The 12,638-nt window shown below is 40.3% G+C and overlaps 1 protein-coding gene across 35 annotated transcripts in view; it reads right to left on the minus strand.

Moving 5' to 3' along the window:
• PICALM (phosphatidylinositol binding clathrin assembly protein) overlaps positions 1-12,638 on the minus strand; it is a 114,849-nt gene that overhangs the window by 30,905 nt on the left and 71,306 nt on the right. For 8 of the 35 annotated variants that reach the window (XM_043528500.1, XM_037889251.2, XM_037889278.2 and 5 more), the window contains 2 exons: positions 4,780-4,932; positions 3,024-3,104 (listed from right to left, as the gene is read on the minus strand). The exons of 15 other annotated variants lie outside the window; for them this stretch is intronic. In XM_043528500.1, the coding sequence (XP_043384435.1) occupies positions 3,024-3,104; positions 4,780-4,932 (234 nt within the window). Of the gene's footprint in view, positions 1-3,023; positions 3,105-4,779; positions 4,933-7,481; positions 7,608-12,638 lie in introns of those variants that run through there. 12 more of the 35 variants (XR_005223814.2, XR_005223813.2, XM_043528526.1 and 9 more) reach the window with 4 other exon arrangements.

Below are 12,638 nucleotides of genomic sequence, written 5' to 3' on the forward strand. Positions count from 1 at the left end.
CCCAACAGATTCCCAGGAGGCAAGGTCAGCAATATACAGGCACCGAATCCCAAGACACTAACTCTTTGTTTTGGTGAGACTTCAAGCATGTCTCCATGAGAGGCACTACTCTGCACTTACGCACTGACATAATGTAGAAATGCTTTCCTACATCAATGGAAGGGGCTTTTCTGTCTATGTAGGTAATCCACCTCCACAAACAGCGGTACGTAGGTGGATGGAAGAATTCTTCTGTCAACCTAGCTACATTTACACTTAACAGCATGGTTTTATTGCAAAAAATCACATTCCTAGGGCAGATGTCTCACCAATGTACAAACAAAGACAATCTACTATGAGACAACTGGTAATAGAAGTTATTTGCGCATTGTTACTACCAGTATTTTTATAATGTCTGTTATTTTATACAATTCTACGTGGAATGCAGTAGTAGTATGTCTAGTAGTTAAGGCAGGGGGACTGGGAGTCAGACACAAATTCTAATTTCAGTTCTTTCACTAACTGTGGCCTTGCCAGATGCTATTCCACCTCATTTTCTGTGCATCTGTAGCACAGACATGCAGTCACTATCTCACATGTTGCAAGAATTATTTAATGTTTGTACACCACCACTGTGGAAGCTTAATATACTATTAAGTACTAGGTAATAAGTGGAAGTTTATGACCCAGTTCACTATATTAAATACAGAAACATAAAACCAAAATTCATACTGAGTTTTATTTAAGTGTATATTGCAACCATTGCCATTTTACTTTGCCAGATAAATTAGTAAGATAATTCTATTATATGAAAGGCACCATAAAAATATTTAACATTTTAAAACTTGTTTCCCTGACCAGTGTAATAGTAGCAGCTCTGCTTTTTATACCACAGAGTCAAGGAATGGAGATTAGACAAGGTCAAGTTTACCTAGGAATAAAAGTATCTTAATCAAAAACAACTGATCAAAGACCATACTCCCCCCCCGCAATTTTCTGTTAAAATTTATCTGTTTACCTACAGTGAAAAAACATTTCACCTCAACAAAATTAGTGTTTAAAGCTGTTTAACCTTGACAAAATATAAACCCCCTGGAGAAATAAAATTTTCGTTACCAGTCACACCATTTTAGCTGCCTTAAAGGAATACACAGTTAAGTTGAGGCAAAAGCAACAATAAAGAGCCAAAGAACTGCTAGACAGCTAGTTTTTATTACAAAGCAACTTTAAACACTGAGTTTATGGCAAGACAAGGGAAATAAGTGCATTTCAGAGATTTCAAATTTTAGTGAGGAATCCATCTGGCAGGATACAATGTGGCTCTTTTAAAACAATCTTTACATAAAGAGAAAGACTGATTTAAATAAAGTCTATGTTTTTGCTTTAGAAAATGAGTCTGCTTCTGCAAACCAAGTGTCCTGCTCTCACACTTTAGGATTTTTCAGCTGTAAGAAACATAAATCAAGAGAACAGCATTAGGGACTCATCCATTTTTAACTGTGTAGTGGGGGAGGGCACTTTTGCTCCTGGGTTTCTGCCACCAACCCAGTCAATTGTTCAGCCACAAGTTTATTTTGAAGATTTTAACAAGTGAAGAGGGAAAAACCCAACTTTAAATCCTTAAGGGAGTTTGTGTTTAGCAATTAATAATCCCGCCGGGAAGATGAGAAAACAGGAGTTAACAAGAACCAGTGATTCTGCATGTTTTTTTTGATAGGGAGTAAGCTTTTTGCTTTTTGCTTTGCTTTTTCATGAACCTTGAAATGTGCATGGAAGAACTCTAATTAAATGGATGGGGCACTGCATCCTGGGAAGCAGTGACTCTGAGAAAGATTTGGGGGCCAGAGGGGATAATCAGATGAACGTGAGCTCCTAATGTGATGCTGCAGTCACAAGAGTGAATGTGATCCTTGGACGGATAAACAGGGGAAATCTCGACTAGGAGTACAGAGGCTATTTTACTTCTGTATTTGGCACTAGCTGCTGGAATACTGCATCCACAAATCAAGCAGGACGTTGATAAAATGGAGAGGGTTTAGAGAAGAGCCAGAAGAATAATTAAAGGATTAGAAAACATGCCTTATAGTGATAGAACTCAAGGAAATCAATCTATTTATCTTAAAGGAATGTTAAGGGATGACTTGATCACAGTCTATAAATATCTACATGGGGAATAAATAGGCTTTTCAGACTAGCAGAAAAAGGTATAACATGATCCAATGGCTACAAGTTGAAGCTAGACACATTCAGACTAGAAATAAGGCACACATTTTTAACTGAGAATAATTAATCACTGGAACAATTTACCAAGGGCTATGGTGAATTCTCCATCACTGGCAATTTTTAAATCAAGATTTAATATTTTTTTAAAAATATGCTCTAGGAATTATTTTTGGGGAAGCTCAATGGCCTTTGGTACATAGGAGGTCAGATGAGATGATACAATGGTCCTTTCTGGCCTTGAAATCTGTGAATTATTACCCAAGAGGTTAGTTTCTCTAACTTTAGCAATTCCTATATACTTCACTGAAAGGCAATTTTGTAGTGTCTTCAAACAATAACTCCTCTGCAAACCACAGAAGACACCCCTATAACAGCAATAGGGCCCATAATGCACATGCACACCAGATAGGCAGTGATTGACAACCTATATAATGATTTGTAGACACATTAAGAACAAACAAAATTAGAGCCTGCTATAACAGTTGCTTTTCATAAGGAACTGTTCAGTGTGGGATGAAGCAATGGTAGAATATTAGAAAGATGTCCTTGAAACAGAGGAGTTATTTATTGCACATCAGTGCTTAAAACAAACATTTAGCACAAGTTTAAAGCATAAGGTCTTGTTAATCACTTGTCTATCTGCAATGACGCATTTAAGGTAAGCAATGATATTTGAGTAATTGGAAATTTTTAGCCAACGTATCAAAACAATGCAGTTTTTTCAGCCAATTAATGCACCAAGAGGTTTTCCCTCTTCTAGGCACATATCAAATTAATTCAAGTTGCTATGTCTGAGATAAAACCATATCACCATTACCTACCTCCAAATAGACCAGCTACAGTAGAGGGCTCGTTGCGGAAATGAGAAGCATTAGGATAAGCTTGAGGGCCACAAAATGAATCTGATAAGTCATATCATAGAACAGGAAGAGCAAAGAGAATAGAGAGAGTTACAGAAAGAAAAGAACCAAGACATACTATTTATTTTGTCAAATACTTTGAACTGAAATTAAAAAAAGGAAACCTGTGTATACTCTAATCATAAAATGGAACCAAAAGAGGCAACCAAATATATCAAACACCTTAAAAAAGGAAACAAGTTTTATATTATCGAGAACATCAAGGGAAAAAGACTGTTGCAAAATTACAACTAAAACACATGCAGATTTTTTAGCTCAAATGTCATGTTTTACATCTTTGGAAGACACAAATGAGAGTAAAAACTATAAATGTCAACTATTTATGCTAAACAATCTACTCCACCTTGCATTTTACTGCGACACTGGGAGTACCTTTCCCAGACCTGAAGAAGAGCTCTGTGTGTGGCTCAAAAACTTGTCTCTCACCAACAGGTCCAATAAAAGATCTTACCTCACCCACCTTGTCTCTGTAAAAACCTTAAGGCATTTTCTCTAATAGCTGAAGTATAATAATACAGTTGAATAGTGGATTTGTATTTTGTTGCCACAAGGGGGTTTGGTTCAGCGAATGGACTGAAATGATCTAAAGAACCAGGAGTTATCTAAAAATCACATTTACATTGTAGCAACTTGTTTGTACTAATACAGTTAAAGTAGTACCTATGGGGCTTCTTTCATATTAAAAACCTTGTTTTTAGGGAATTATGATTTGGCTATAAGTATATATTCTTGCTTGTGACTTGGTTTTTATATAGACTTATCAGGTCTCCCCCCGATCAATTTCAAGAAAGATTTTTACAGTGAAAATAAAAGATCTGCCAGTCTGGCAAGACTGTCTTCACAAATAGCTTTGCTCTAAAAAACAAAAGCTGTCATGTAATTAGTCTTATTTTTTATTCTTTTAAATAGTTAACTGACAATTCTTCACATTGAGAAACAATCCAATTACTATGTACTTCCCCTAACACAAGTTTTAGTAGGATTTTTAATATAGCAGCTCTGATGTTTTGTCTACAGTGGCTACAGTTGTGTTTCGTGTGTGTGGGGGGGTGTACTTGTTATTGTTTTTAAAGGAAGTTATAAATGGTGATTTACATGGTAAACTAGTACCTGTCCACTGGGTGAAGAAGAATTTTAAAAAGTCAATAAAGTAACAAGGTATTTTAGGTCAGTGATGTCAATATTAAATGTTATCACCACAATTAAAAAATTACGATTTCTAAACAAAAACTCCATGACTCCAAAGAAATTCAGATTCAACTGTCACGTTTACAACAAGGTCATGACAATCCGACAAAAGCAAAAGCGACATTTTCATCCATTCTCATTCTTGCATGCCTATGAATTTTATGAAATATGGTCTTTAAATATACTTATATAAGAGCCCTTTATTACATAAGCATACTTGAGCAAGAATGCTTCAATTACAACTTTGAAATGTCTGACAATGACTACTTACATACACTAAGCAATGATTTTTAATACAGCTATGATAACTTCTAGTCCATCTAGTTTTAAAATCAAATAGTGAGCCCACATCAATAATCAAAACTAGAACACAGATTTTAGTTTGTTTCTGAAAAAAAATCTACTTGCTTAAAAATAATCCAATTTCTGAAATATTTTATAGCAGTTATTTAGCTAAAAGGTACATTACCAACAAATATTTCATGGGTGGGTGTTCTAGTGGTGAAAGTAGATACATCAGAAGATACAACAGACAGATGAACAGCATCGTTAGTTTTGGTGAGGAAAGGATTTAGGCTTGGAATGGCATCATCAACAGCATCAACTGTAGCAGAGAATGGATCTGTGCAATGCCAGTGAGTAAGATAAAGAGAAAAGGGGAACTGAATTAGTAAGGAATTAATTGTTAGAAACAGCAGAAGAGAGAAGAGTTCACTTTGTTTTCCTCTCTGGGCAGCGACTGTTTTAGTCTGTACTGCATCTAGAACAACAGGTACTGGTTCTGGAATGAGATTCCAATGCATTACCATAATACAAATTAATAATTTATACGGCAGAATTGTAAGCCAGTAAACCGGTGAGAAGAACCTAAAACAGATTTACAGCCTTACCCAGTCTCTAAATGCCATGTAATTTTCCAGAAAGAATGCATGCAGGGGAGACAGGATTGAAAATACCATACAAATCTACTTTGCTTCCTGTTTCTATGAAAGAAAGTCTCCCCATTGCTTGGAACACAAGCAGCAATAAGCTCAGTAGGAATGCAACATTGGCTGCAAAGGAGCAAAGCCTGGCTGCTTCTGCTTCAGGCAGCAACAGCCAAAATTGAGGCTGCCTGCCAAAAAAGAATCCATGCTGGGATTGGGGCTTGAAAGTAACAGGAATATATCCGGCTAAAAGAAGTCAAAGATTTTGTGATTCTGCTATTTTTAGTAGTAATTTTCAATTTCTGGCACTTTTACACTTTGCGGTAGAGACAAACTGATTTAATCCAAAACTCTTGCAAATCAAACTAAGACTTGTCCTAGTTTCTCAAATGCAACTTGCAAAATATTATATACTCAACATGAATCTGAGTTAATTTATATCAGTTTGCCACAACAAGTACTGCGTAAGATAGGGCTAAGTCAGAGCTTTCGGTCTCACCTTAGCCCCGAGCAGCATGCAACTTCAGAATTGTGGCTGCAATTTTTCTTAGCATCAAAAAAACACTTTGAATTTGGCTTCAGACAGACTATTTTACACAAAAAACCCCACAGATCTGTGTTTGCCCCAGATTCAGTTTGGCTCAACTGCAAGAGTGGAATTGCTCAGAGGCCTTATAAGAAAATGGTTTTTAGTCAACTGCTTGACAAACAGTGCCTTAGTGAAGGACAAGCACAATTAAATAATGCCATAAGGTTATTATAAAATGGCAATAGGAAATCCTGTGCTCATGTGTCTTACCCACAATTTAGGCTTTAATATCAAAATCTTGTAATCACTGTCTGCAATGGATGCTAATACAAGAAAATTTGAGCTCTGGCACAAACAGATTAAAACAGTGTAAATGAAATTAGATTTTCATTTGTCATCCTGCCCTTCCAAGTTTTGTCCTCTCTTGGTTGTATTTCCTTCCCTCGTAATCAACAGAAAACAGAACATTTAAGACAAACTACGGTTAACTCCAAGTTTATGGAAGTTTCAAAATACATCATCTTCTGCCTTTTGATTTCTGAAGCTTAAGGTACATATTGGCACTTGGCAAAAAGAACACACACAAGTCAATCTGTCAGCTAAAACACTAGTTTGCAAATACCTCATTTTTTCAATTATGTACTGACTATTTGATTAAATAATTCAGATAAAAACAGCAGAAGGTTTAAGAGAACACTAAAGAAAGCTTTAAAAATTTTGATCAATTTATGTTGCTTTAAAGGTATTGTCCATTGAGCTCTTAGTATTTTATGTGCACAATGAATAGGCTACTTAACACATTGGAACAGTGTCTGTTCCCTGAACACCAAGTTTCAGATTGCATTAGTATTGTTTGTCCCACCTGAATGTTGATTAACACTGTCAAAACGCTAATAAAAAGCTACAAACCTCCTGCCCATTTTTTTCAACACTCAGATCTTATTTTTTGAAAATTTTAAAACTCTGTCCTACCTTGATTCCAGTTAATGTATTTCCAATTTTGTCTAGCTCTCAGTGTGACTTACTGTACTTACACTTCTGATATACGAAATGCAACTTCATCAGAATGAAGTACATTGGGTTCATTTAGGCCCTTACATACTCAGCATAAGAAACATGACAGAGAAGCATGCTCTCTTGCAAGCAGCAATTTTCAGTTCTTAAAACCATGTTCCACCCTTGGACGTGCACAGCCCCCATTTATTTCAATGGGAGCCCTGCTTGCACAGTGAAGGCAGAATCTGGCCTGTATTGGAGCTAAGACTTTTTTTTCCTCCCCCAGTCATTTTCCATCTTGCAGGCCAGCTTCTCTTTGCAAATAACCGCATTATAAGTATTTCAGAAGCAGCAGAGGACAAAACAAACCCTCAGCTTTTTCAGTGGCTTCTATCATGTTATTAAAAAAACCTTTTAAGTGACTCAATATGTTCCTGCTCTTGAATAGCTGGTCAACTTCTAATCCCCCTAGCTCTGAACAGTTTAGAAAACCAGAATCTCAAGACACTACCAAAATATTAATGCCCTTGTAGCTGGCTGTACATCCACCTGTACATCCTTAATGGATTGGTGAATAAAATGTTCAGACGTGCCTAACTGATGGAGCTCAAGCCCCACTGTAAGCCAAGTTATACCTGGTTCATTACCCTTTAATTACCATATATACCCTTAAACTATCATATTCTCTAGGTACAAACATTACCAACATTAGAGATTTACCTAAGGGAGGGATGCTGTGCAGTGGTTAGAGCACAGGACTGGAAATAGTTCAGGTTCCAATCTTGCCTCTGCCATTGACTTGCTGTATGATCTCAGGCAAGTCACTTAACTGCTCAGTTTCCCCATCTGTAAAATGGGGAAGAGGAAGTTACTCACCTTGTGCAGTAACAATGGTTCTTTGAGATGTACCCCCTATGGGTGCTCCACTGTAGGCGAGTCTGTGCGCCTCCGACTCTGATTGGAGATTTTTGGTAGCAGTGTCCATTTAGCCTGCACATGCGCTCTCCCTCCCTCCTGCTCTGCCTCGGGACTATCTAGCAGTGAGTGGATGAACTGCCTTCAGCTTCTTCTCTACCGCAGAGCCCCTTTGTTGAGAACTCCAAAGCAGAGGGGAGGAGGGCGGGTTGTGGACCACACATAGGGACCCATCTCGAAGAACCATCGTTACTGCACAAGGTGAGTAACTTTCTCTTCTTCGAGTAGTGTCCCTATGGGTCGTTGTCTTAGTTTATGCGCAATGTACCTCAGGTGGGATGTAACCAGGATTCACCACCACTCCACCGTAGGTGACTTCACAGCTGTATCATATATGGGGGGGCTGGGGCTTCAGATTAGAGTCTATTATTGATGATAATACTGTGGAGCCAAAGATGACATCAGAAGTCTTGAGTAATCACAGTGTTCCGCGAAAGTATGACCATAGGCCCATTTGCAGCTGTGCAGATATCGGAGATGGGAACACCTTTAACCAATGTGACTGAGGTGGAAATGGATCTTATGGAGTGTGTGTGAATTCCTAATGGAGGTAACAAGTAACGGGCATGATAACAATAGTTAATGCAGTTCAAGATGCATTTGGAGAGCCATTGAGCTGATATTGCAGAGACCTTGGATCTATCCACAATGGAGAGGAAGAGTTCAGGAGATTTCCTAAGGCACTTTGTCCTATCCAAATAAAATGCTACGGCTCTCCTAACATAAAGCATATGTAGTACTGCCTCCCTGTTGCTGCAGTGTGGTTTTGGGGAAAAGGTAGGGAGGTTGATGAGTTGGTTCATGTGGAAGCATGAGACCACATTGTGCAGGAACTCAGAGTGCCTTTATCTTTAAAGAAGACTGTGAAGGGTGGGTGCCATCAATGCTGCTATTTCCCCTATTTGTCATACTGAGGTGATGGTCTTCACTGACACGTGTAGAAGAGAGCCAGTTGCCCATAGGTTCAAAGGGTAGTATAGTTAAGGTCTTTAGAACTAGACTGAGGTCCCATATTGGAGTGGGGCATCTGGTATGTGGAAAGAGGTTTCCCATGCCCTTGAGGAATGTGTGTGTTCTTGGATGGGTGAATACAGAATATCCATCTCCCTGCTCCAGAGACAGAATAATAGCTGCTAGCGTGATCATTTTGAATCTCTGCACCTTCACATATCTGTTTAGTACTCTTAGATCTAATACGGGTCTCCAACTTCCTTTTTTCTTTGGGATTAGGAAATATTTGGAATAAAAGCCTTTACCTCTGGGGTGAACAGAAATTGGTTCTATGGTCCCTAGGCACAGCAGGTGATCCGATGAAGTGAGCTGTAGCTCACGAAAGCTTATGCTCAAATAAATTTGTTAGTCTCTAAGGTGCCACAAGTACTCCTTTTCTTTTTTCTCCTGACCTAACAGTCTCTTCTGAGAAAGGTCCCTGAAGAGGGACAGGGAGAGAGGTGAAGTGGATTGAATAACCCTTGGAAATGATCATCAAGACTCATTTGTCTGAAGTGATGTTTTCCCAATTCCAGAGGAAGAGAGCTATGCGACATCTGAAGGGATGTGGAAAGTCTATGTGTTGCAGCTGATGTGAAGAGTGGTTTCTCGGGGTCTCGACCAAGGCATCAAAACTGGTGTTTGAGGTTGAGGGCTGAGATGTTGAGGATTGGGAGGCTGACTGTTTCCCATTTTGCATTTGAGGTCTCTTGCACTGTGCCTCGTAGTATCGCTGAGGTGGGGGGAACTGGGGTGGGTGGGATCTGTAAGATGCTTGTGAACTTAATTTTCTTTTCTGTCCCGGTGTGTAGATTCCTATAGAGTGCAGCATGGCTCTGGAATTCTTTCAAGTGTGAAGTGATGTGTCAGTCTGATCAGCAAGGAGTCTGGAGCCTTTGAAAGAGACTTCCTCAACCATTGTCTGTACTTCCTTTGGCAGCCATGAGAGCGGAAACCACGAAGCCCGCCTCATTAACACTGCTATCAAAACTGGGTGGGCCACTGTATCCATGGCATCCAGTGTGGGCTGTAGCACTGTTCTTGCTACCAGCTAGCTCTCATGGATGATGGCTTTAAACTGTTCTCATTGTGCTTCTTGCAAGGGGTCAATAAACATGCTGAGTTTCCCATAATTCATGTGGTCAGACTTTGCCATTAAGGCTTGGTAGTTTGAAATCCTGAACTGCAGAGATGCTGAGGAGTAGGTCTTCCTTCCAAATAAGTCTAGCCTTTTCCAGTCTCTCTCGTACAGGGTTTATTTAGCATGTTGTTGCTTTCCTCGCGAATTATCGGCATCTACAACAATAGAGTTAGGCTGAGGAAATTATATATAAAAATTAAAAAAAGTCTGCCTCTTTGGGGGGAACGCAATACTTCTTGTCTGCCCTTTTACATGTCAGCACAATAGAGGCTAGTGTCTGCCAGGTAATCTAGGCAGGATCTAAAAGCACCTCGTTGACTGGGAAGGCAATCCTTGAAGAAGAGAAGGTATGAAATATGTTCAGCAATTTGTGGTGGGTATCGTTCACCTCTTCAAAAAAAACTTGATATCACTGGCCGGTCAGGGCAGAGAGGGCATCACAGCCTCAGCTGGTGAGGAGGAGCTATTTGTCGGTGGTGTAGTCTCCTCTTGTAGTCTGGCCTCCTGCTACTCAAAAGTTTCCTCCTGTAGTTCTGGAATTCTAGATACAGAGGTTGTAGGAGACTATCTAGTAGACTCTCTGTAGGAGACGCTAGATGCCTGAAGGCTGCCCACGGGTCCCAGTATGGCCACTAGGATGGAGGAAAAGGCATGGCTAGCGGCACCCAGAGGTGCCCATACCAGGAGGGTTGGGGATCGGAGTGTGCGTGGGAGGGTCCTGATTGTTGTAATGATGGGGCATGGTGTGAGGCCAGAGTGTCGTTTTGGTCACTGTCCAACTCCTCACTGGAATAGGGTGGGACTGACAGGAAAGCTGGAAGCGAATGCCCCCAGAGCCACTGGTCATTCTGGGGAGCGGGACATGCTCAGTACCAGAGCCCCGGTACTGAGTAACAGGAACTCTGGCATCTCCACGATCATGATGTCCCTAGAAAAGTGAAATTCCTGCAGTACTGTCGTTGCAACCTACTGTCAGATGTTGCCGGCGCTGACTTGTCGGTACCGACGATCTTTTATGAGAGGCACAGTTCGATGAAGACTGCTTCGAGGTAGTCAGTGCCAAGGATTTCTTCATTAGTGCCGATTTTGCAGACGCAGCAGGGTCTCTGCTGTTATCTTTGGCAGACGGCGCTACCACTTCAGAGCCTGTGCCCTTCAGGTCTTAAGGCATTATGGCAGAACTTGTACCCAAAGGTCCTGTGTCTTCTGGGTACCGTGTTTTGGAGCCACTGGTGCCAAGGTGACCGATGGCACTGGGGATCTCCTCTGGCTGGTCAGGAGCTCAGCTTGAGGGCTTGCAGCCCTCTTTTTGGAGGCTCTGAAAGGGGAGTCAGACAATATTCTCTGTGGTTCTCCCTCCCTAGAATTTGAAGGCTCTGGGAATGATCTTCACCGTGGAGGGATTTGGCACAGGGGTCGGATGTGAATTTAAGAGCAACCTCCATGAGGAGGCATTTCAACTTTAACTCCCAGTTCTTTCGGGATCTAGCCTTCAATTTCTGGCAGAAGGTGCACTTCTGCAGAATGTGAGCCTTTCCAAGGCACCGGACACAGCAGTGTCTGTCCGTAACCAGTACTGCCTCTCTACAGAAGAGGCACTGTTTAAACCTGGTGCAGCTGGGCATTCCCCTTCAGGGGGCAATGCCCAAACTGAGGGGTGGGGGTGGGGACAAGGAGAAAGAAAAAAACTTTATTGTTGGGTTTTGGAAAAGTAAAAATGGAAGTCCTAGATATGCTACAAAAACTCTATAAGAAGCAATAAAATTAAAACCTATCAACTATAATGAAACATGAGGTAAGTAAATCAGATTGCTACTCACTATCTCAGGCAAGGAGCGGCTGAGAAGGAACTGAGGGCGGTTTGCCCCCACAGCGCTAGATAGGCTCAAGGAAGAGAAAGTGGAAGGGAGAGCAGGTATGTGGGCCAAACGGACACTGCTACCTAAAATCTCCAATCAGAGGTGCAGACACACTTACAGTGGAGCACCCACAGGGACACTACTCGAAGAAGAAAATACTTCTTACCTACCTGACATAAGTGTTGAGGGTTAACGTTTGTAATGCTGCTTAGATATTTGGATGAAATGCAATGCAACAAAAACAAAAAGAATTTTCAGGCCCATAATCCAAAACAGTTTAGCACCAGCCAATCCTGAAACCTTTGTAGCTATTGATATATCTCTACAAGTATTTTAAACGGTGTTCACACCTATGCAGATAGAACAGTCTGGAACGGCTATTATTAGGGGCTCTTACTAGAAGATAAATTTAGGCTGAATTTCAGGAACACTAAAATACTGAGATATTAGCATGTGGTTTTTGTGAGGAAGTGGTATTAATCCCTTTTGCCTGTGACATTTAAAATTGGACTAGTCCAAGTACTAGAAAGTCATACAAGATCTAAGGAGACCAGTAAGAGCAGTTAATAGTTTTTTTCTATTTCTAAATTCTCACTCATCCTAGGCATGCAATTTCAATACAGCTTGACAGGCCCTCCACTGACTCTCTTTCTGAGGAAGGTGCTTTGCTCAGTAGTGTTTTGTATTAAAGGAAATACAGATGAATTATCCTATTTTTGAAAGCACCACCATCGCCACCACAGCACCTGGTGAAGCACTGGAGAATGAAGCAAAACTTTTAGAAGTCCTTGTGAAAGCCTGAAATATTAAAACTTAAATAAGGCACAAAATCTATTTAGTAGAACCACCATGCATTACCTGGAATTGTGTGCAAAGCTTTCCTACACGCAAATGTTAATTGTCAAGGTCATA

Source organism: Chelonia mydas, chromosome 1, assembly GCF_015237465.2.
Source record: "Chelonia mydas isolate rCheMyd1 chromosome 1, rCheMyd1.pri.v2, whole genome shotgun sequence".
In the NCBI taxonomy this organism is placed as follows: domain Eukaryota; kingdom Metazoa; phylum Chordata; order Testudines; family Cheloniidae; genus Chelonia; species Chelonia mydas.